Genomic DNA, 22,872 nt, shown 5'->3' on the forward strand with positions numbered 1-22,872 from the left:
GGCTGTGGGAATTACTTGGTAGGCAGCGGAGGGCATTGCGGGAAAATCCACTGCTGTTCTGTACTGCTTTATTCCCATACCTACGCATCTATAACCCCACTTGAAGTGGGGGCGCCACGGTGGCGAGATGTTAACTATCTCGCCTGGCATACAGGGGGTCGTGGGTTCGATCCCCACCGTGACGCCTTTGGGCCATTCCTGGTAAAAGAAAAAAAAGAAAAATAGGTCGTCTGCATTACACCCTTGAATACCTGTGGATTCACTGTACCTTTAGGCTATATCCAGGGCACTCTTATGAGACCTATTCTGCTCTGTCAAGTTTTCACTGGGCTACATAAATAAACATTGTTTCTGTTGACACATAAGGAAGTTCATGACAGGCTAATTATGGCTTTGTTTAGCTTTTATTGTGGGTTTTCCCTGCTAGGGGCCTCGAGCAATATGCAAATTATAACCACACATACTTTTCCACTTGACGAAATAATCTTCAGAGTACATTACAAAATTGTCTATGCCTCTTGTGCAGAAAGGTTATGTCCCTATGAAGCAAGGTGTTGGCGGCTGGTTTATATATATAGAGTCACTTTAAGATGTTTTCTTGTTCATGTTTTTGTTTTTTGTTTGTTGCGGTTGCACCCGATTCAAGAGCCGAATGGCTCACAGGGCTATACCAAATAAATGGAACTGACCTGAACTAATGATTATTAATGACATATACCAGGGATTATAGGCTGTGGAATTGCCTTGTTGGCAGCAAAGGGAAATACAGCAAAGTCAAAAAAAAGGTATCTGGTGGTGATGAAATGGGTGTTAAGATGTTCAAACACCAAATAGATACCACATAGATCCCAAAACATCTCTACTTGAACATCTTAACATCAGAAAGCGTAAACAATGTATTCTTATTTTTCCTCATTTTTGATACTGGCAAAAAAATGTCCCATAGATAAAAGTCCAATTCTGTTCTCTGCTTGTTTTCGACATCTGTGCTCAGCTCCCACAAATGTGCCCCTCCAACAAGCCCGCACTGACCGATGCGATGGAGCGTGGTCAATTGAACCCCCACACCCCGTACAGAATGGGGGGGGGGGGGGAGGGATCCCTCATCCCTCATCCAGCAGTGCGTTGACAAAAGGATGCACATGCGCGTTCTTATTTGCAGGTTAATGTTCAACAACGCGATTCTAGCTATGGCAATAGATCTCAACGGCCTGCCCTTTCAACAGTCGGGGGTTACTGGATGTTTTATTTACATCGGACATAAACTATTTTGGTAATTCTCCACAAGGATCATGGAGAACATTTGGGAAACCCAGCAAGTTTTCGCATGAACACGTAGGCTTTCGCGACCACTATTATCCACTTTAATTCACATGCAAACATTAACCACCCCCCCGGCCGGATTGGCTCACAAGTGACGACATCACATGTATTTCTCTGTTTAAACCCCGAAACAGGAGGATTTCTCCACAACTCTGGCTGTTGCCTGATGATGCTGGTTGGTATTACTGGCGAAACGTCGTACTCGAATTGTAAATGTTGTGGGGCTACTCTCCAACACACCGGTGTGCTGTAGTAGTAACGAATTGGCATGTTTTGTTTACGTGTACAAACCTTGTTAATTGGCTGTGCCGGGTGGTGGCAGGTTTAACGACACATTTATATTTACGCCATTCACCCAAAAACCTCATTATCAAAGTTATCGCAAGCAAATAGAGCCAGTGATGAATGCACAATATGTAGTCTCCCCATCTGCTAAGTGTGTTTTTTCAGACCAGATGTGTTCTCTACTATGTTAAAAAAACTAGATTTGTGTTTTCTTTACATGATGCTTTTTTGGGGGAATTTAAAGCCCCTTTAAAATTGTGTTAATCCTGTGAGCTGTTAGGTGCCGGAGACAGTGCCGGATTAAGCTAGTGCGGGGCCTGTAGCATATGTTATAAAGGGGCCCTAAATGAAAATAAATATAAATTAGAAAACGCAATTTTTTTTATTTGCATAGTAAAGTAATTGTATTTTTTCATTTGCTACACAGCCAGATAATACGACAAATCACTCACCTTAAACACTCAGTCGTTCATACAAGTTGAAGACAGTATAGTACTATAGTAATAGAGCACGTGCAAAATCACTGAACCGGAATTGATAGCTTGAAAGCATTTAGCGTGGGGCCCTTGAAAGTGCGGGGCCCGTAGCTACTACACATGTAGCTACTTTTGCTACTAGGATAATCCGGCACTGGCCGGAGACAAGCCTCAACTGTCCGATTATAACCCAAGGCTAGATTGTGAAATGCGCCCATTCAGGGGTTGTGGTTTAGGTGTGACGACGATGACGTAGTAGTAGACGTAGTCGTCGTCGTTGGCGGCAGTGTTTCACCTTCGCAAAGCTCCATGCGGAAGGTCCGCTGTCCAGAAAAGTAAAGTGGAAATGGGATGGCAAGTGGTCAAAAAGAATGATGGAGTGACAGGCAGACGAGAGAATACGCCCAAGAAGACATCCGCTGCAAGGCTGCAAGAGACGGAGTGGTGAAATGGGTTTGTGTGGTGGTAGCTGCGATCGATTCTGACATCACAGGACCGGAAGAAAAGCACGTGGTTGGGAAGTTCTTCATCGAGCAGAGGTTTAAATATGGCCGATGACGACCCCTAACTTTTTATGCACGAAAAATGTATCACCGAGTCTCAGGGTTATTTTTCAGAAGTTGCCTTAGGTATTGTATTTTGTAAAAAAAAAAAACGTGTGTTACGAGGCAGATTTATGTAGTACATACATAACTTGGTTTTGCATGTACCTTGGCACTGCCTGAAGACACACTTTTAAGTAAATCCATTCTGCGCTTAAAGAATGTGTTTGCTTATCGTCATCAAATAAAGTTTGCTATAAGCACTCACTCCCTCCCAATCCTCTTCATAACTATTGTATACATTTTGATTTTAAAAGCTTTCGTGACTGCGGGGATTCATATTCTTGGTTCTTTCGGTAAAGTCACGTGACTTTACCGAAAGAACCAAAAATATAACTATTGTATATTCGCAGTTAGGGCATGGATCAGAAACTTGGCCATTGACAAACAAAAAACTGTTAAAGGGTGCAAATAAAAGCAGAGAGGTGCGCGCTTGAAATACACCAAGAGACGCGAAGAGGAAAACATGAATTACATTTTATACAAATGAGACATAATTTGACTGTGAAAGGAAGGAAATCAGACTAGCGCAGGACGCATCACGAGACGGGATGATGGCCGATGGCTGAGACGGAACAATTGAGTGGCAGCCAACGGAAGGACCACGTCCGAGATGCGTGTATGTTGAAATTCTTTCACGCCGTTCGTACCCAACCGTGACTAATCGGAGGTGACGTTCTCCACAGAGGTAGGAGCAATGAAATCAGCTGACTGGCAGGTGCAAGGTGAATTGTGCGCATTTGCAGGACCAGGAGAGACGGGGACAGCAACTTTGGGATGCCTTCACCCACACAGTGGAATCGATCATGCTGGACGATGACCACGATGTGTTATTTGGTGTCCAAGTCTTTCTCTTCATGTAATTAACATGGGAACGATAGTAAGGATAAGGATTTACACTGAAATGACGCTTGAATTGCAGGCACATGAACAGGCGATATCTGACAACACTAACAAGGGACACTCTGTGATGCATATTTGCTTTAGCCATTCCACTGACGTGGGTCTTAGAAAAACTGCGATCTTCAGCACATATTATTTCACTCAAAAGAGCAATCCAGACAGGCAGGCAGGCGTGCAGACACACAAAGACTTGTCTGATTACCTGGGTTCTCAATGTACTTTTCGGTATTTTTTCTAAAGTCCTGCAATGTGGTATCAACAAGAAAAACAGGGCTAACGCCCATTACTTTTAACAAACAGATCAATTCATCAATGTTGACACTGGTGGTACAGAGTATCCAGCTTGTCACTGCAACCGCGAGACATTAAAGAAAGAACAATAAAATACACCACTTGGCTACCCATTCATTAATTGTGGTTATAAGACCATTTTAATATTGCGTAACAACCTTAATAACATAGTTTTCTTCGTAAGCGATTATATAGTTGACAGATTTTTGGACAACTGCCCACATAGGCGTCGTTGCTCGTTATTTGGCACCGGCAAACATTTAAAATGAAATTTTTGTTAAAATCGGTCGGTGAAAATTATAAAGGTGCAGCCCTGCAATTACTTGCCACTGCTGGTGGAAGGGCCACCACTAGAGGAAGCTCGAGGTATTCCCCCTGGTGAGAGCCCTTGTGGAGGGTGTAATTATAATCAGTAACATGGTCGTGGTGTTACCGATTCGTGTATTATTGTTTTGCTCCTGTAAGTTTTCTCTGTCGGTTGAAACCGAGAAATTGTTTTTTTCTATTTTATTCGGTATTCAACAACGCTCGGAAAACATCACCAGGATCAACGGACACGCACGGGAGTGCACTCAAGCCTGACCTTCTCAGACGGGTGTGGTTTGACTTATGGGCTGAATGCGGCAAATGAGGGTGAACCGGTTCTTTATGAAATTTTTATTTTCCCCACTTTTTTTTTACTTTGACGTGACACAGTTTTCAGTCAAACTAAACGTAGTATTTTTATTTTATTTTACCGGGTAAAGCCCACTGATCTTATCACGTGGAAATGTATAGGCAACCAAATATTCTAAAGCACATTGATTCGAAATGTGGAGAGAATGAAACCGGAGGACACGGAGAAAAATCCACGCGACCACGGGGAGAGAGGCATGCAAACTCCAAATATACGGCAAGCGTCAGGGTCGAGATCGAATTCACGATCTCCTGTATACCAGGCGAGGTTGTTAACATCTCGCCAACCGTGGCGCCGCCAAGGTGCAGCAGACCTGAAATTGCTTGCTCGCCACTGCTAGCAATAGGGCCTCCACTGCTAACAAGGAGGAGTTCTAGACAGCCCCCCCCCCTCCTCTATCGCGTTATTGGCCTACTCTTCCACACTGGCCAGACGCCTTTGAAGAGGCGAGTAAACCCACAGTTTACCCCGCAACACGCTACCTGCCGATCGTCTCGTTTAGCATTCTATAGTTGGGCGCATCCCATGGCATAATGTTGTGCAAGTGGCACAGCTGGTTGTTGAAGCACGGCTGATATGGATATACACACACAGCAAGGTGTAATTGCGCATAAAACATGTAACCTGTGGTCAATTTAAACTGTTCTGAATCATTGTGGTGGAAGATACAAGTTAAGTCCATGGTGTTAAAATACACAACATTTAGGTGATTAATAAGGGAGGTGTTAATGGGGCAAACATTGTTTATGACAAGATATTATACGAAAAATCAAAATTGACGAAAGGGTGCATTCAGGTTATTTTGGAGCCTGCTTTAAAGTACAAATCTTGTTGTAAATAAATGACCGTATAGTCATGTTACAAGTAATTTTTATTTTATATATATTCAAGTATGTGCTATGTGTACTTAATTTCCTTTGAAAGAAATATACATATTACTGCAGTCACGAAAGCTTTAAATCAGAAATATACATGTTTTGACCACCACATGCAAATTACATGAACCATGCTTTGTTTAACCCCAGGTGACAAACTTGAGCCATGCAAAGCGTTGCTCCCTATTTGGTTATGGAATTTTAACATTCGCTCGTCACATTTGTAAGCCACACCTCTTAGCCACCCCCTGACACACGCAGTCAAGAATATATATATACCTGTCTCGCCTCCACGCCACTCATTGCCACTGCACAGCTTTCGCAGTTCTTCCCACAGCATCGCCAGCCGTGTCAAGTGCACCACATCATCACCAGCCGTGTCAAGTGCACCACATCATCACCAGCCGTGTCAAGTGCACCACATCATCTCAAACCGTGTCAAGCGCACCACAGCATCACCAGCCGTGTCAAGTGCACCACATCATCGCCAGCCGTGTCAAGTGCACCACATCATCTCAAACCGTGTCAAGCGCACCACATCATCACCAGCCGTGTCAAGCGCACCACAGCATCTGTAGCCGTTTCAGGCGCACCACATCATCACCTGCCGTTTCAGGCGCACCACATCATCACCAGCCGTGTCAAGCGCACCACAGCGTCTGCAACCGTGCGCAGCTTCCCCATGGCGGTGCGCCTCCAGTCGAACTTTGGCAGTGGTCTCCGGGAGGAGTGCACGTGCTCCGTGTGCCTGGACATGTTCATCACGCCCTGCACGCTGCCGTGCGGCCACAGCTTCTGCCGCTCGTGCATCGAGACGCACTGGAGGGTGAACTGCGCGCGTGGTGGCTGCGACTGCCCGCAGTGCCGCCACGTGTTCCACAAGCGCCCCGCGCTGCAGACGAGCACCCCGCTGGCGAGCATCATAGCGCAGCTCGGCCAGCGATGCCCGTTCCGCGCCGCCGACGCCCTCGCGTTCATCTCGGCCGACCCGGCGCGCTCCTCCCCGCCGGCGCTCTCCTCCCTCTGCGGCCTGTGCACGATGTCGCGCGTGCCGGCCGCCAAGGCGTGCCTCACCTGCGAGGTGTCCTTCTGCGGCGAGCACTTGCGCATGCACGACGAGACGGCGGCGTTCACGCGCCAGCACCGGCTGCTCGAGCTGCCCGCGGCGGTGGCGTGCGGAGGAGGAGGAGGCGGCGGCGGCGGCGGCGACGCGCGCGGTGCGCTGGGGGTCTGCGGACGGCACGGGCGGCCCCTGGAGTTCTTCTGCCGCTCGGACCTGGCGTGCGTGTGCGCGGCGTGCGTCAACGACGGCCTCTGCCAGGGACACGCGGTCGAGGAGCTGCAGCTGGCGGTCGGGGGGGCGCAGGTGAGAGGAGGGATGGGGCAGGAGGAGGAGGGGGCGTTGAACAACGCGACATTTTATTGTTTAGTTGGACAGGTTTTTACGGGACAAACAAAAGTTGAAGCTTCATAGTAAAGGTTTTCGCTGGTGCAATGACCAGCGGGGACGTCGTGCACAAATTGTAAATGTTGTGGGTTTACTCTCCGACACACCGGTGTGCTGAAGTAGCCATGGGTTGGCACGCATTGTGTACGTGACAACCCTGAACAAATGGCTGTGTCGGGGGGGGTGGTGGGTTAACGACACATTTACGCGATATGACCCCCCAAGAAAACCTTTATTATGAATATTGGTCGCGACAGCCTGTTAAAAATCTATATTGACTCGAGAGTGAATGCGACTGTGCAACATTAGAGGCGTTACATTTTTGACCACGCATGCACGGTGACATAGATCACGAGGGCCGTTCAATTCTAACTCTGTGCCTTCGATAATCTACACTGACCAGTGTGGTGAAGTATGGTAAAACACAAAATAATCCCCACAACCCACATAGGCGTGGTGAAGCCCTCATCCGGCAGTGGCATGACATAAGGGCTGTGCACATTTCCTCTCCAATGTTGATTTGCACTCGCGCTGATGTGGGCTCTGCAGAACAATTTAAGAGCCACCTTTGCACAATCATGCGACGGTCTCTCTTTTCTTGCTGTCTGCTGCCTTTGTGTGAGATTTACCGCCAAAGCCACTCGGTTCAATGCAGGAGACTCGACACCTCCAGAATTTTGTAGAGAGAAAAAAAACGCACCGTCGTTCGTGGCATTTGCATGAATGTGTCAGCCAAGTGACTGAAAAAGCCACATGCTAATGGCGATTTTCTTTTTTTGGGTTAGCTGCTTACGTGTAATTTCAGCAACGTCCGAGGTATTGCACAATTTACGAGTTACATCACATGAAAGCCGCACGGCATGTCTGTTGATGGATGAACTTTCAAGCCACGAACAAGTAAAACATGTCTGAATTTAATGAACAAAAAGTCCGTGCACATTTTAAATCACTGTCAAGATACGTTTGTGGGGAGGGGGGGGAATGACATTTTGAGTTGTCGACATATACCACACCGTGAGCAAGCCTCCCCCTTTCACATTCCTCGGTTCGGACTGGCCGTGTGTAACATCACACTCGAAGTAGATCTTTTCCCCATATTAACTAAAACTAAACTATTTTTTTTATTCCATCAGGTATGGTAAGGCCCACTGAGCTGTACAGCTCTTTTTCAGAAGTGACCTGGCCAGAAATGACAGCCCAACGAAGTGGCTTAGCAGGTGGAAAAATATAGCGGCCAAATACTTTAAATGCATGTTTCTAAATGTGGACGGGAAAACCCGGAAGGACCCGGAGGAAAATCCACACGACCACGGGGAGAACATGCAAACTCCAAATATACATGAGTCAGGGTCTGGGATTGAACCCACGACGTCCTGGTTACCGGGCGAGGTAGTTAACATGTTGCCACCGTTTTCATATTCGTACAATGGTTTCCTATGTTAGCATTTGTCAAATGTACGTGTTCATATATATCGATAGATATTCCATTCCTTGTTGTGAAAATACAATGTGGCCAATAGAACTTACTACTACTACTATACCTTCATGCCTTGTTTTGAACGGGACAACCACAATCGAACACTCGATTAGTATTCACACGTGTCTTGTTTTTATTTGCGTACAGATGGACCTAAAGCAGAAGAGACAAAAGCTGAAAATCAAACAAATGACGGTGTCCAAGAGCAAAATTGAATATGAAATAGCCACCAAAGATATTATGGTGAGTTCTACTCATACAATAGTATTCGTTGATTTATTGGGGAAAAAATTGTTACATTATCATTATTATGAAAGCAAGTAATGTCATATGCTCAGCGCAGATATAGTAATATAGTGTTAAATATTGGACATTTATCTTCTTTGGTTCTTTCGGTAAAGTCACGTAGAATGAGAATAAAATAATAAATTGATAAAAAATAACACAAAAAATTGGACATTTAGTTGAGCGTACAGGATACCCGTGGAGAGAAGATAACGCAAAGCTTGCCACCACTTTGTTTATAAATAGGAAAGTATCATCCTGCTATGCACACAGCTACAAAAATCCCCAGTATAGATTATTGCATTTCTTTTAACAAGCAAATATGAAGATCAATGCAGCAGACTAGGGGACAGCGTGGCCGGGATGGCATCCACCTGCCTTTGCTTCTCAAATATCGATGTTGACCGGCACAGTCGCCAGTTCGATTTGACCTCCCAGCGCAGGAGTTGAATCAACAAGGGCAAGCTTATTAAATCCGTCCAACTGTGTCCACCCACCTGTACACATTTGTGCACCACAATTCGCGAATCAACAGATCGCGTGTGGTGAGGCTCGCTCGAGATCGTTGTAGCAGTGGCGCAAGCCTAGCAATCGCACGGCGGCACCTTTACCTCCTTGACATTGTCAACACACCATCTCGAAAGTGCATGAGGCCATTGTCAAAACCAAATGCTCCGCAGTGCATTGCAACGAATTAGGAGAATGCTCCCTGGCACACGTGCACATTCCCAAAGGTGTCTCGCCGATCGTGTAAATTTTCTGAACAAGTCAGCACGGTTTTCTTTTGTCGGGATCGGAACCAGGCAGGGCTGCACCGTGACCTGACCCAACTCTCGCGCGTCGCGTGCGCGCTTGCAGGGTTCGTGCGTGTCCCTGAAGCTGGAGGTGGTGGACCGCTTTGGGCGGGCGCGCCGGGCACTGGACGAGCGCGAGCGGGCGGCCGTCATCACCATCGAGATGGAGCAGAGCCGGCTGCTGGCGCTCGCCAACGACCGCCTGGCGCAGCTCGAGCAGCAGCTCGTGGCGCTGCGGGAAGCGGAGGAGCAGCTCAACGCGCAGGCGGCCATGGGCGACGCGCTCGCCTTCATGCAGGTGAACGCCGCGGCACGGGGAGGCGCGCCACGTGTAACGCAGCCGCTGTCGAAATAGTGCTTCGTCGATAGTCCCTGCTCCCAGGGCCCACGGGGGCAGCTCGCCGTGCGGTGTGCGAGCGCGTGCACGGTACACAGGTCAAACGTGGGATTTGTCGGCGACAATTTCGACAGCGCAGGTTCAAATTGAGCGCGCGCAGTGCAAACTGGTTCGCGTTGGCCAAGCGTCCCAATGGTGGCGACGTTGCATGAAAATTATTCAATTCGAATTGCACACGGCAACATTGCAACCCTCCCGACTGCGAACACTTGGCAAGACCCTCCTGAACAAGAGCTGAGACCCATTGAGGCTTTCCTGGGTAAATACAGTAGGCATAATAATACTTAATGTACATTTTGAATATAAATTGTGTATTTTTTTTACATTTCGGAATGCACCGATTGGAAATGTTTATTGCACTCGACATGGACAATTACGTCCGTGTGTCCGTAAATATAGCGCTCATTGTTTAGTTACAGATGACATTTTCTTTGAGCTGCGTTATTGAAATGTTCAAAACGCATTCCTTATACGCTTAAGCTTTTAGAATGTGCCTCGTTTGTTAACAACGCATTGGTAGCCATTGCTTCTACCGTTAACTGAAATCCTAAATTTAATACGCACCCAAGATTAACGGCAGTAGTTGGTGACTATTCACTTTGGGGTTCGGGGTAGGAGGTAACTTTCGGAATAACAAGTGTTTGTTTTCAATAAAAAAAAATCCCGCTGCAGTGCTTTAAAGCAGAATGTTTCAAACAAGATCTGAAAGAGCAACCCTGTGGCTCATGCGTGCCTCTGTTAAATGCTTTACACGCTGGTTAAAATGTAGTACTGACACACCTTGCGCTTGGCGTGTGCGTGTTCGCAGGGTTACTCGTCTGCTTCGAAGAGGTAAGCTGTCAATGCCTTCCTTTTCACTCTCACGGTGTACAATGCCGGCTATAAGCAAAATATGTGAATGACGAGAAAATGAATCGTAACAAAAGCGGACAGTGCACAGCACAAAACCATGAGTTTCAAATAACAACAAACGGAAACGTGTACCAAAAGTAGTCCGCCTCTGTGCGTTACGGAAAGTCCATCATCAGTTCCTGCCCAAAGTAACTGCGATCCTTTTGTCTTGGTGACCGAATGACAACGTGATCTGAGATAGGAGATGTATAATATTTGACCATTTTTCAACAAACTCTATCATCATTGTCTTAATAGAACCGCGAGGCCGGTGACAATTGCCGGCAATTGCCGGCAATTTGGTTGGTTCCCAGGTAAAGCCCACTGAGCTTTATTTCAGAGGAGACCTGGCCACACGTCTTAGCTCATCGAAGTGACTCGTCATGTGTGGGAATTTAAAGTAGCCAAATCATCTAAACGCGTGTTTATAAATGTGGAGGAACCGGGAGAAATTTCCACACGATCACGGCGAGAGAGACGCGCAAACTCCATATATACAGGCGTCAGGGTTGGGATCGAACCCACGACCTCCAGCGCACCAGTCGAGGGTCAAAACATCTCACGACCGTGGCACCACTCCTTTTTCGCTCTATCGTAGGCTTCAAGGCCATTTCCCCCGACAGAAATGTCTCCCGTGGCGAGCGTGGAGTTTGACGTGTGGCTGAAGGGCGCTGTGCCGTTGCTGTCTGCAGGGCGGAAGCGCTGGTTGGACTGCCCATGGATGAGGGTCCCACGCTGCAGGTGGAGACGCCAGCCGTGACCAGCATCAAGGCCTGGCTCGAGAGGCTCATCCGCACCCTGGATGGCAGCAAAGACGCAAACGCCAACCTCAAGCTCATGTGTAAGCCCGGTGCACGCCACGCATAATATCCACCACAGTGGTGGCCACTGTGGTGGATATTATGGTCATTAGTGATGATGAATATACTTGATGGTTATTTTGTGATGATCACAATGATCTTACGATGGTTATTTATGGCGGTGATGATAGTTATTGGCAATGGTGGTGACAACCTTGATTGATAGTTATGGGTGTATGTTGAACTTATTTCACACCGTACGAGGCCCACCATGCTCATCAGATTGTGCGGGGGAAGGGACAACTCATTGATGGTTATTTGTAATGATGATAGCAACGAGAATCACAATATAATTGTTTCACTAAGATTTCTTATGACAATAATGAAGGTTAGTCAGTTTAACACGTAGGCCTTCGCGACCAATATCATCCATCAGTTAGACTTCTCCACAATCTGGCTGTCGCCTGATGAAGCTACTTGTAATTACTGGCGAAATGTCGAACTCAGATTGTAAATGTTGCGGCTTGGCTCTCCAACACACCGGTTAGTGCTGTACCAGTGACGAACTGGCCACGTTCTGTTTACGTGACAACCCTTACTAGTTGGCCGTGTCGTGTGGTGTAGGCGTTAAAGTGACGCGTTGATGATGACGATGACACGCATTTGTGGCACGTGCAGACGGGCAGCTCGTGACGCTCGACCCCGACACGGCGAGCACCAGCCTCCTCCTATCCCAGGACGGGCGCATGGCGGCCACCAGCTCCCGCCGCCTCTCCTACCCCGAACGGCCCGAGCGCTTCGACCACTGGTGCCAGGTGCTGTGCCGCGACCGCAATCACGCATCCCACCCGAGCACGAGCGGCGAATTCCTGCCAGGCCAGGGACCAGTGACATGGAAAGGGGATCATGCATCACCAGGCAGCCCGTGCTTCCGAATATCTGACCTTGCCTCCCAGTTTCACATTGGCGAAAGCTATTTAAACTATTTTTTTTTTACCAGGTGAGACCCACTGAGCTATATATTTATTTTTCAGACGCGACCTGGCCACAAATGATAGCTTAAATGAAGTTCCTTATCACATGGGAATTTATAGCAGCCAAATACTCTAAAACGCACGTTGATTCTAAATGTTTATAAAGCTGCCTCTGCTCAGAGCTCCAATCAGACAGACTCCACACCACACCCCCATAATCAGAATCTTTATTTTAGACAGGAGAAATCAGATGAGCTATAAAGCTCTTGTTCACGGATGTCCCCACCCGCTCTTGTCTGCCCACTCAAAAGCGTGATGTCTCTTGCACGGCCCCGCGAGCCTGAACCATGCAACAACGGGGAAGCCACTCTTTTGTTATAAATTCAATAATTTCCCAATCATATTCTTTGGGTCATTCGGTAAAGGCACGTAGATAGGTTCAAAGAAAAATAACAAAAAAAACTACGTTACCGAGATACCCAAAAAGAATATGAATTCCTGCAGTCACGAAAGCTTTAAGTCAACATTTTCCAACTCATGTTTGTCTTTAAAAAAAAACTAGTTTTTTTGTTATTTTCTTTGAACCTATCTCCGTGACTTTATCGAAAGACCCAAAGAATATGAATTCCTGTAGTCACGAAAGCTTTAAGTAAAGATTAATGTTCGTCTTATCTACTGGGCCACGCTGTGGACGGCAGATGGCAGTGCAGCAAGACAGTGTTGTGTTGTTTCCACATTCCCACGTCCATGGCTCCCACCTACACCGAGTCGCAGACTGATGTGAACTGTGGTCAAATAACCAGCACAACTCTTTGGTTCTATGTGACTTTACCGAATAGAACCAAAGAGTATGAATCCTTGCAGTCACGAAAGCTTAAAATCTAGAACCAGCACAACCTTCACGACGTGGGGAGGCCCTCATTTCAGTCGTGAATTGACAAAACGGTTGTATAGGTGGACATATTTCCTGTAGACGTGCCCTGGTGCGACAGGCGCACGAGTTTCAGTCGTGTTTTACTTCCCAGTTGTGCCGTATGGCTCCCCAACATATTTTCGGGCAGTACCGCATCGCGTGCCCCCCGGCATGGTGTGCGACGTTTTAACTGCACGTGCTGGAAGCGTCCAGTTCTCCATACCAGTGGGGTCAAATTCACGCAGATATTTTTTGAGCCCCCCCCCCCCCCGGCAAACGGAGCAAAACGTCGAGCACTGTGCCGAACAACACGTGGTGACAAACCCCAACAAGACCATACCACCGGAGCGCAGTCGAGCCGTGTCCTTATTTCTGTAATCGTTTTCTGGATGGGGTAAGGAGGAACCCCACCGTGACTCCATGCTCACGACGTGGCCCGCCCGCCCGCCCTTCCCCCAACAGGTGATGTGCCACCAGGCGTTCGCGAGCGGCCAGCGCTACTGGGCTGCGACCGTGAGCGGCGGGGACACATGGCGCATCGGCGTCGCTTACGGCTCCATGGGTCGCAAGGGCAGCAGCGGCTCCAGCCTGCTGGGGCTGAACGGCGCGTCGTGGTGCCTCGCGCAGGCCCAGTGCGAGTGCGCTGCGTGGCACGACGAGAAACACGAGTCGGTGGTCGTGGCCGAGCCGCCGCGCACCGTCGGCGTCTTCCTGGACTACGGCGCCGGAGTGGTCACCTTCATCGACGCGGACCGCATGGCCGAGCTGTACACCTTCCGCGCAAAGTTCACGCAGCCGCTCTACCCCGCCTTCCAGCTCGGTGGCAAGACCACGCTCGTGATCTGTCCCTGAGAGGCCGGCCCGACGTTGCACGCGGCGCTGCCGAACGCGCAAGCGTTGGAAAATGCTCGCCAAACGTGATTGGAACGTCGCGAGTAGACGCGGGGACACTCGTTGGTATTGGTGGGGTTTTGCACAGCTTTGTCGCAAGATGCCGTCCACGGGCTTGATTGAGATGATGCGCAAGAGAATGGATGGTTGGTTAATGTTCCGAAGTGAGATGATGGATGGAATTGTTTGTGTGTGATGTTGGTGGCTTGAGACTTAAGTACTGTGAACGTGGGAATTTTTTGACACCATGATTTCAAAGGTCAGCCAGGCGGCGATAATGGTCACACGTCTGGAAAATGCCAATATACAGTGGTCTTCTAACGTAACAAAAGTTATTTATACATAGTTGTATGCTATATTCCAGGTTAGTAGTACTTTCTAATATATTTACTCATGTAAACGCACCTATTGTCAGGATGCTTGTAATAATTCACACTTTTTTAAAAGTATAAGCCGGAGTGCAGGATCTCCACAGGCGGGGGTTGATGTGGGTAGTCAGGGCTGTATGATTTAATATTTTCCGACGTCCTCCAACTTCGCTCCGCCACAACCAACAGAGGGCGGAGAGTGGCAGGGACATTTTTTTCCAGAGCTCAGCCCCAGGCAGCTCCGGCGCAAAAAAATAACCCTGGGTATGCACAGGTGGCTGGGGTAGACTCACACGCCTTATGCAGTAACTAACAAAGTGCTTACATGGCGTCATAACGGTATGCGGTTTTGTATTTTTACATTAAATATAACCTAAATTAAAATATATTATTGAGTAAATGTATGCATTGTTTGAACTGTATGATCTTGAAGTTTCTGTATAATGAGCAATTGTGTAATGCACTTATCTACAAATACCTTTGAAGCAACGTAATATGTTGCGTGCTTCAAGTGTCTATTCCTATAACATCCACTCGTCTTCAGATATAACTCGTCTTTGACATGCACTTATTTCAGGACACTTTTCCATATTCTTTGTAAAGCAGACTTTTTTAAACGAGTGAATCTCATGCCCAATGCGAACATATTTAACTGTTAATACAGAAAGGCGGAATCAACATCACGTGCCTGGCACCTCCCCCACTTTTATTACCAACCTAAAACCTTATTTTATTATCAGGTAAAGCCCACTGAGCTTTATAGCAAAAAAAATTGAGAAGCGACACTGGCCACAAATGATAGCTCAACGAAAGTGGATAATCAACGTGGAAATTTATAGCAGTGAAACGTGGAGGGGAGAAAAAAAAACAGAGGACCCGGAGAAAAATCGAAAATATGCAGGCGTCAGGTTCGGGGATCGAAACCACGCGCTCCTGCATGCGAGGGCGGTGACATCTCGCCCCCGTCGCGCTCCCTTCCCATCGTGTTTTAAAGCGACGGTCGGGTGTGTGCGTCTTATAATCCGGGAGATGTTTGCGTAACCAGATTCGCCTTTGACAGGCGTCTTATAATCGGACGAATGTGTTATTGTCAATGCGGTGGGTGCCCTGTGCTGCTGCAATTTGGTGTAGCGTTGCTTCAGCAGCAATAATTTAATTGAAATAGATGGGGAAGTTCGTGGAATAAACCTTAGAAGAGATTAAATTATCTTTCTCTGGATGCGAACTCTATGCCCGGTTGGTGAAATTTGTATTTACGCTTTAGGGTCAAATTGTGAATAGCTATGACCAATTAGTGGTGTAAATCTTTTGCTGAGTAATTTAACGGCACGTCGATTGTATGTTATGTTCTGACAGGCGTCATGGATTTAAAAGTGCCAATGATAATACTTTTGGCAGGCTTGTGTTGTGTGAAATCCAATTGAATTCAGTTAAAACATCTTTATTCATATTTGAAGTACATCAAAGCCCATCGTGACGATATAATTGTGAAATTGAATTACAAAAGGATAATCATATATCGTGAAAACTTTTATCGTTGAGCGAAATCGGCGACAAATCTTAATGCATTCGGTGACGCTGCATTGGTGGTGGTACAAATGCACAAATAACAAACTCAACACGGTCGTCAATAACAGTGGCCTTAAAAAGTAAAAAAAAAAATGTAACGGACGACATTTCGGACAATCGCCCTTTTTCAGATATTTTTTTAAGTTACGTTTCAGGTACGCATTGATTGTGTTAGGATTTGGTTTCAGGAATAACGCAAGCTCTCTCCCGTCAGGGGTCCGGTCTAGTCCCAGTTTTTACCTCTCAATCCATGGTTCGAAAGACCTAACAAAAATTAATTCAAACCCGATCTATCCACTGTTGGACGAAGGCATTTCCCCAAAGCCGTCGCCATCTCTCACGATGATGCAAACGCCCGACAGTGGCTCTCTTCTTTTTGGGGGTTTGGTGGCCCCCCAATCAATCCGCGCTCCCCAACCACTCCCTCTCGGGTTACCAAGTCTACAGGGTGGTCCAGATGTCTTGAGCCCCCCCCCCAATTAATTGACCCCCCCGAACATGTTTTTGTTCATTTGCATATTCATTTCTGTTATAAATAAATTTTACTTTAAAAAAATATATTCAGCTTTTGAAAATTAAAAAAATAAATGGGGATCACAAGACATCTGGGCCACTCTGTGTAATACACTGAGAGATAACATGGCCACACTTAACAAGGTGTTAGAAAGGCAAGTGGGAGACGCAGTGGAAACCCTCATGCCTCAGCAAGCGCGTGGGTTTGATTCCCGACTAGGGCCCCTGTGTGGAGTTTGTGTGTTCTCGCGTTACCGCCCACAGCTAAAGCAATGTAACCGGTATTAGCCAAACATAGAAATGTTGAAAATCACCAAATTCATATTACACAGGAACATCGATAACTTGGCGTGACTAACGAAACCATTTTGAGACGCAGCGAATCGTTGCGCTAACGTGACGGCCAAGAGGCAGAGGAAACAAAGAGAGCAAGAGATGTGGTGAATAAAAGTTGGAATCAACGACACGTGTTGTGCTTCTTACAACTCAAAGAGATCGCCACACGTTAACGTGGAACGACAACCCTGTCGCCGCAACGCGTCACCGACTTTTCACAACCCCACGGACATTAAAAACTTTCTCCTCCTGCAGGGTTTCACCAGAACGCTGAAAGGCTGCAACCCCATGGCCGAGAAACTGTCTTGAGAAAGAGCCGACCTAAATTAAAAACGAAAACCATCCGCAACACATCACCAAACAATACAAAAAAACTGTCCACAGCCTTCAAATCCACGCGGTTCCCAAGTGCCACCACGTGGACGTCTCCCTCCGTCTCGGCTCCACGTGGCTTTTGCCGCCCCGCCGCGGTGGTCACGTGGTTCCTACGCGTCTCGTGTCGCCCTGAAGCTGAATCGCACACACGGCGACAAGATGGGGATTAAGACGCAAGACGAAGACCATCCTCCACCCCATCACACACGTGTGTTAGCCTGTAACAAGACTTGTTGGGGAGGCAAGTGGCTGTCTGTTGGCGAGTGCCAAACGTATTAAGACCGGCACCGTGGCACACGAGGGGGTGGCCGTCACCACGCCCGGCCGCCTTTGTCTCCCCAGGACCGGTTTCAGGTTGATCGTCACTGCCGGTGTTGGTGGCCGTGAGCTGGAATCGAACTCGGGTCGCCGGGTTCGTAGGGCAGCGCCGCCAACCGCGACCCTACCGCTCCCCACTCACACAGCCCCCGCCAAAGATCCCTCGTGTAGCCTGTAACAGACTGTGGGGGCAAGTGCCGTTAGCGACTTGCACCTATGAAGGCCGGCACGGCACACGAAGGGGGTGGGTGGCCACCAGCACGCCCGGCCGCCTTTGCCTCCCCAGTGGCGACGTTTTTACACACCGCAACATTTAAGGCTGAGTCGACCTTGGGGATGAAGCCCAGCACCGCGTTCAGAATCGTCATTGGTTTCGTAGGGCAGCGCGCTAACCGTTGCACCACCGCTCCCCCAACTTTCCACAGCAAGTGTTCTTCACTCATTTTCGGAGTAGGGGAGACGCTTTCGCCGATAAGACATCACCCATAGATGTGAACCCATACGGTTTACCCCGTATTCTTGTACAGGGACATTTAATTTTCAGGTCCATACGGCGTACAGCCGTTTTATAACGGGAAAAAATAACGATGTTTGTGTCTATTTGTTAGTGTTTCTCCCTTGTGATGGGACTTTGTAGGATGAACGCTGAGATTTATAAGGACACGGGGTGACCAATAAGGTCTGAATTGGTCTGTAATAAGGTAGGGCACTGATAAGGGGTTGACAATTTTGTAGGGGGGGGGGCGCCACATATTTGAAACCATTGGGGCTTGATAGCAGCACGATGATGATGATGGGGGGTTTAAGATGGGGGGGTTTAACACGTAGGGTTTCGCGACCTCTTACTCGATCTAACCCATGGATGATGCGGGGGGGGTTCAATGTTTCTGTATTGTCGGGGGGGGGGGGGGGGTTGGCCGCACTAAAGGTCACCAGGGCCCGCCAATGGCCCCAGGGGCCATGCGATGAATAACGCCGCTCCACAGTGTGACCAAGGTTCGAAACACTTGGCCTGCACACAAATAAACCCACAACACTCTCGGTGGATAAGTGACCTGGAGAACGGCGCGAATATCAACTGAAAGCTTACGGGGGGGGGGGGGATAAACATAAATAACGTGCAAATATGCATACAAATATGTACGAACCCTATTAATCATGAAAACCCATATTAATAATGCAAATACAACGATGAATAAACGTATGCTTGTATGTATGTTGAACATGTTTTGCAACCTCGAAGCCAACCGCGCTAATAACATCATGATTATAGTAGGCTATTATTTAAACTTACCTTTAATGATGCTCATCATCATCATGATGATGATCACGACGCGAGTCCCTCTTGCGGATCATCTCGGGAAGATCCCGCGGAGGAGGAGCGGGGCGATCCTTGGTGCTGGAGGTGCCGGGCAGTGACTTGGCGGGGGTGGTGCTGTCGCAGACGGCGGATGAGTGCGACCGCAAGTAACTTGTGATTGGTATCTGCTTCGCCTTCCTCCAAAGGTCCCTGTAAACCTCCCGATATGGGTTCAACACGGCGTCCATCTCCCTCTTGAATCGCACGCTTCGCTCCACCAACGGGTCCGCCTCGAACACTTTGTCCGTAAGTTCAGATCCTAGTTGCATGATCTCTGCAAGCGTTTTCAAAGTCAGCCGAGACTTACCGCTCGCATTCTCCTCCTCCCCCTCCTCCCCATCATCATCACTATCGCCATCGCCTGCCTTCATGCGTTCTTCAAGGTCTTCCTCGGGCAACTCCTCGGTGCGCGACTCGATCAGCACGACAAGGTCAGCCCCCTGCAAATCCTCGAGCCCTTCCTCCGCACCGACGGTCCTCGCCACCCCGGCAGCGCGACTCGAATCTCCGTCTAGCGGCGACGGGACACCGGGCACGTCGTTGGCGCAGAGGAGGCTCGGTCCGTCGTCGGGGGGCGCCTTCAATCCCGAGCGTTCCTCCTTGGAGATGTACGTTCTCGTGGGCATCTTCTTCCAAAACAACCCCATCTCGTCCACGTCGAACACCTGTCTGGGTTTGCAATCGTCATCCTCCTCCTCCTCGTCGACCACCTTCTTACGGAGCACACGATAAGCTCCTTCATCCGCCACGGTATCCATCGACTCACCGACCAACTTGACGTTCTGTAGAGAATATCGCTTCTTAAAGTTTTCGAACCATCCCTTGCTCGCCGCAAATGGTGTGCGTGACTTCTTACCGCTGCCGTTGTTGCCGCTATCGCCGCAAGAACTTTGCGCCGAGCGCTCGTAAAACCGCAGGGCCCTCTCACGAATATCCACGCCGCTCAACGGGACCCCCATTCGCGTCTGATCCTCGATCCAGAGATTCAGGGCCCTCTCCATCTTCTCCATGTGCGGATCGCGGGTGTAGAACGACGCTCTCGCTGATCTGGGCACGCATTCGCTCACGCTCGCACGGATCGCCACCTCGCTCTTCTTGATGTAGCGCACCGTCGACTCGTTGACGCCGTAGAGGCGACCCACCGACGCTGCGCTCTCGCCCAGAGCCAACCGGTCCAGCAATCTGACCTTTTCGCTCAGGGGCATTATCTTTTTCGCACGTTTCACCCGCTTCTTGCCAACCCTGTCGCCTCCCTTGCGCTTCGGGGCCATGATCGACGGTCAGGGTTTTGTGTTTTTTTTTTGGGGGGGGGGGGCCGATGAGTTTTAAAAAAAGGCAAAACAATAAATTGCGTTCACAATTTCATTTTTTGTTAATGAACGGTGCAGCGGGGAGGTAGAGAGGATCGTCGCCCCACGTTGTCACTGCGAGCACGGTATACTCGGACCGCGACTGTCTAAAACGCCGGGGTCAACAACGTGCAGTTTGTTAAACGCGGACAACGGTGTCGAAATGCTTCACCATCCCGCACCGACACGGCGTGAAGTATCCTCAAAGAGGAGAAGAAGCTCGCAACGACACCCACAGATTATCCACGGTGGGTTCAGCAGCAGCAGGAGCAGCAGCAGCAGGAGTAGTAGCAGCAGCAGGAGCAGCAGCAGGGGTAGCAGCAGCAGGAGTATCAGCAGCAGGAGTAGCAGCAGGAGTAGCAGCAGCAGCAGGAGTAGCAGCAGCAGCAGGAGCAGCAGCAGGGGTAGCAGCAGCAGGAGTATCAGCAGCAGGAGTAGCAGCAGGAGTAGCAGCAGCAGCAGGAGTAGCAGCGGCGGTGGTTGCCGTGCCCGCGTGGCGCGGCACGGACAGGCGGCGTGCCGCGTGGGGGCACGCGCGGCGGGCAGGGAGCCGAGGGGCATCTTGCCGCCCAGCTGCTGCTGCATCTAGCCGCCCTGCTGCAGCAGCTGCTGCTGCAGCAGGGCGGCTAGATGCAGCAGCATCAGCTGCTGCTTCCACTGCCATGCTCGTTCAGGGACGAGTCGCACTCGACGCCGGTCGCCCGCTTCGCCGCCTCTCGGCTTTCAGGGCCGAGAAGACGACGATAACAACAACACCACCCAGTCGCCCTAAGGTGAAACAAAACAAAAGGAAACCCGCTGAAACAAAAAGGCGCGCACGCCGCCAGCAACAAACGACGTAGGGGGGGGGAGGGGGGTGACTCCTGCCGGGCTGGAGAGTCGCAGCTGGTGAGTGAGGGGCCGGCTGGTGGGAGAGAGCGGGCGAGCGCCTCTCTCTGTCTCTCTCTCTGCCTCTCTCTCTGTCTCTCTCTGCTGTCTCTCTGCCTCTCTCTCTGTCTCTCTCTGTCTCTCTCTCTGCTGTCTCTCTGCCTCTCTCTCTGTCTCTCTCTCTGCTGTCTTGCACCGTAGCGGCGTGTAGACCCCGACGGTATCCCCGCGGCACCCCCCCCCTTGACCCCCTCAACCCCCCCCCTCATTGAGGGGCGGGCGCGGCGGCCGTGGAGGGAGGGGCCGAGTGCTCGTGACCACGCCCCCTCTTTCCCACCGGAAGTTGGCCCTCTCCCTCCCCTGCCCGTATTGAAAAAAAAACTCAAAAGTTTTCGCAGTTTTTTTAAAGTTCAGATTAACACCTCGTAGTAAGTCGGCTTTCCCCACCAATATCATTCACAACGTTTTATGGGTTAGATCGCGTAAATATATAAATATGTCGTTAAACCCGCCACCACCCGACACAGCCAACTAGTTAGGGTTGTCACGTCAACAGAACGTGGCCAAATTTTGATTTAAAGCTTTCGTGACTGCAGTAATTCATATTCTTGATTCTTTTGGTAAAGTCACGTTGAAGGAAAACAATAAAATAATAAAATATATAAAACAATGAAATCACGACGTTTCGACTGCAACACAAGCAGTCATCATCAAGTGTGAAAACCACAACAAGAACATTTGAAATAAGTGGCGGTTTCATATGTTCTTGCCGTTGGTTTTCACACCTGATGATGACTCCTTGCGTTGCAGTCGAAACGTGAGAATTTTATTGTTATATATTTTATTGTTTCCCTTCAACGTGACTTTACCGAAAGAACCAAGAATAAGAACGTGGGCAATTCGTGACGAGTACAGCAACCACCGCTGTGTCGGAGAGTAAATCCGCAACATTTACAAGGGTAAATGTTGCGGATTTACAACGGTAAAAGTTGACGTGACAAACCTTACTAATTGGCTGTGTAGGGTTATGGCGGGTTTAACGACACAATTTTACGCGACCTAACCAAAAGACAAACGTTTTATGGATTGTTTTTTTGTGTATTCTATATTTTCCCCACTATTCTCAACCGCCGGTCAGAAATAACAACAAAACTCCTTGCGGGGATCGTTTCAAAATTCATTTGTCGTGATTGTCGAGAGCAGTCGGAAGACGGCAACACAAACACAGTCTTGTTTGCCGTATAGCAGCAAAGCCTAAGGCTGGTGGTGATTGGGCTCGCTCCGTGCATCCAAAGGCAAGAAAGAGGATTTGGACACGTGGCCCCAACATAGACATGGGTAGGACGGTTTAATCGATTATTAATTATTCAACGGTCCCCAAATCAATATTGAACGGTCAATATTGACCCTTTTCTTTGGTCAAACCTGGCGACAGGGTCAATAAAAGGCTGATTGAAAAAAAAACAGATTTGCTGAATAAAATTTTGAGATTTTTTTTACTTTTTAAGAGGGCCCGT

At 48.7% G+C, this 22,872-nt stretch overlaps 2 protein-coding genes across 4 annotated transcripts; one reads left to right on the forward strand and one right to left on the reverse strand.

Moving 5' to 3' along the window:
* Window positions 1–5,712: 5,712 nt before the first annotated feature.
* LOC116940490 (tripartite motif-containing protein 14-like) lies at window positions 5,713–15,068 on the forward strand. Its single transcript, XM_032950386.2, has 7 exons — window positions 5,713–6,797; window positions 8,503–8,598; window positions 9,499–9,732; window positions 10,640–10,662; window positions 11,415–11,563; window positions 12,201–12,337; window positions 13,872–15,068. Exons 1-7 carry the CDS (start codon window positions 6,114–6,116, stop codon window positions 14,259–14,261), a joined length of 1,713 nt encoding a protein of 570 aa, XP_032806277.2. The 5' UTR covers window positions 5,713–6,113; the 3' UTR covers window positions 14,262–15,068.
* Window positions 15,069–16,093: 1,025 nt separating this feature from the next.
* LOC116940493 (uncharacterized) lies at window positions 16,094–21,607 on the reverse strand. Of its 3 annotated transcripts, XR_012941333.1 has the most exons (3): window positions 19,074–21,607; window positions 17,750–17,961; window positions 16,094–17,596 (listed from the first exon to the last, which is right to left on the reverse strand). XR_012941333.1 is itself a non-coding variant. In XM_032950388.2 (2 exons), exon 1 carries the CDS (start codon window positions 20,408–20,410, stop codon window positions 19,076–19,078), a length of 1,335 nt encoding a protein of 444 aa, XP_032806279.2. In that variant the 5' UTR covers window positions 20,411–21,607; the 3' UTR covers window positions 16,094–17,596; window positions 19,074–19,075. The 3 variants fall into 3 exon arrangements, 2 of the variants coding, with proteins under 2 accessions (XP_032806279.2, XP_075922033.1); XM_032950388.2 differs by lacking the exon at window positions 17,750–17,961; XM_076065918.1 differs by having other exon boundaries at window positions 16,094–17,961.
* Window positions 21,608–22,872: the final 1,265 nt, after the last annotated feature.

This window comes from Petromyzon marinus, chromosome 9 (assembly GCF_048934315.1).
Source record: "Petromyzon marinus isolate PM22_M1 ecotype Great Lakes invasive population chromosome 9, UKy_Petmar_22M1.pri1.0, whole genome shotgun sequence".
Taxonomy (NCBI): domain Eukaryota; kingdom Metazoa; phylum Chordata; class Hyperoartia; order Petromyzontiformes; family Petromyzontidae; genus Petromyzon; species Petromyzon marinus.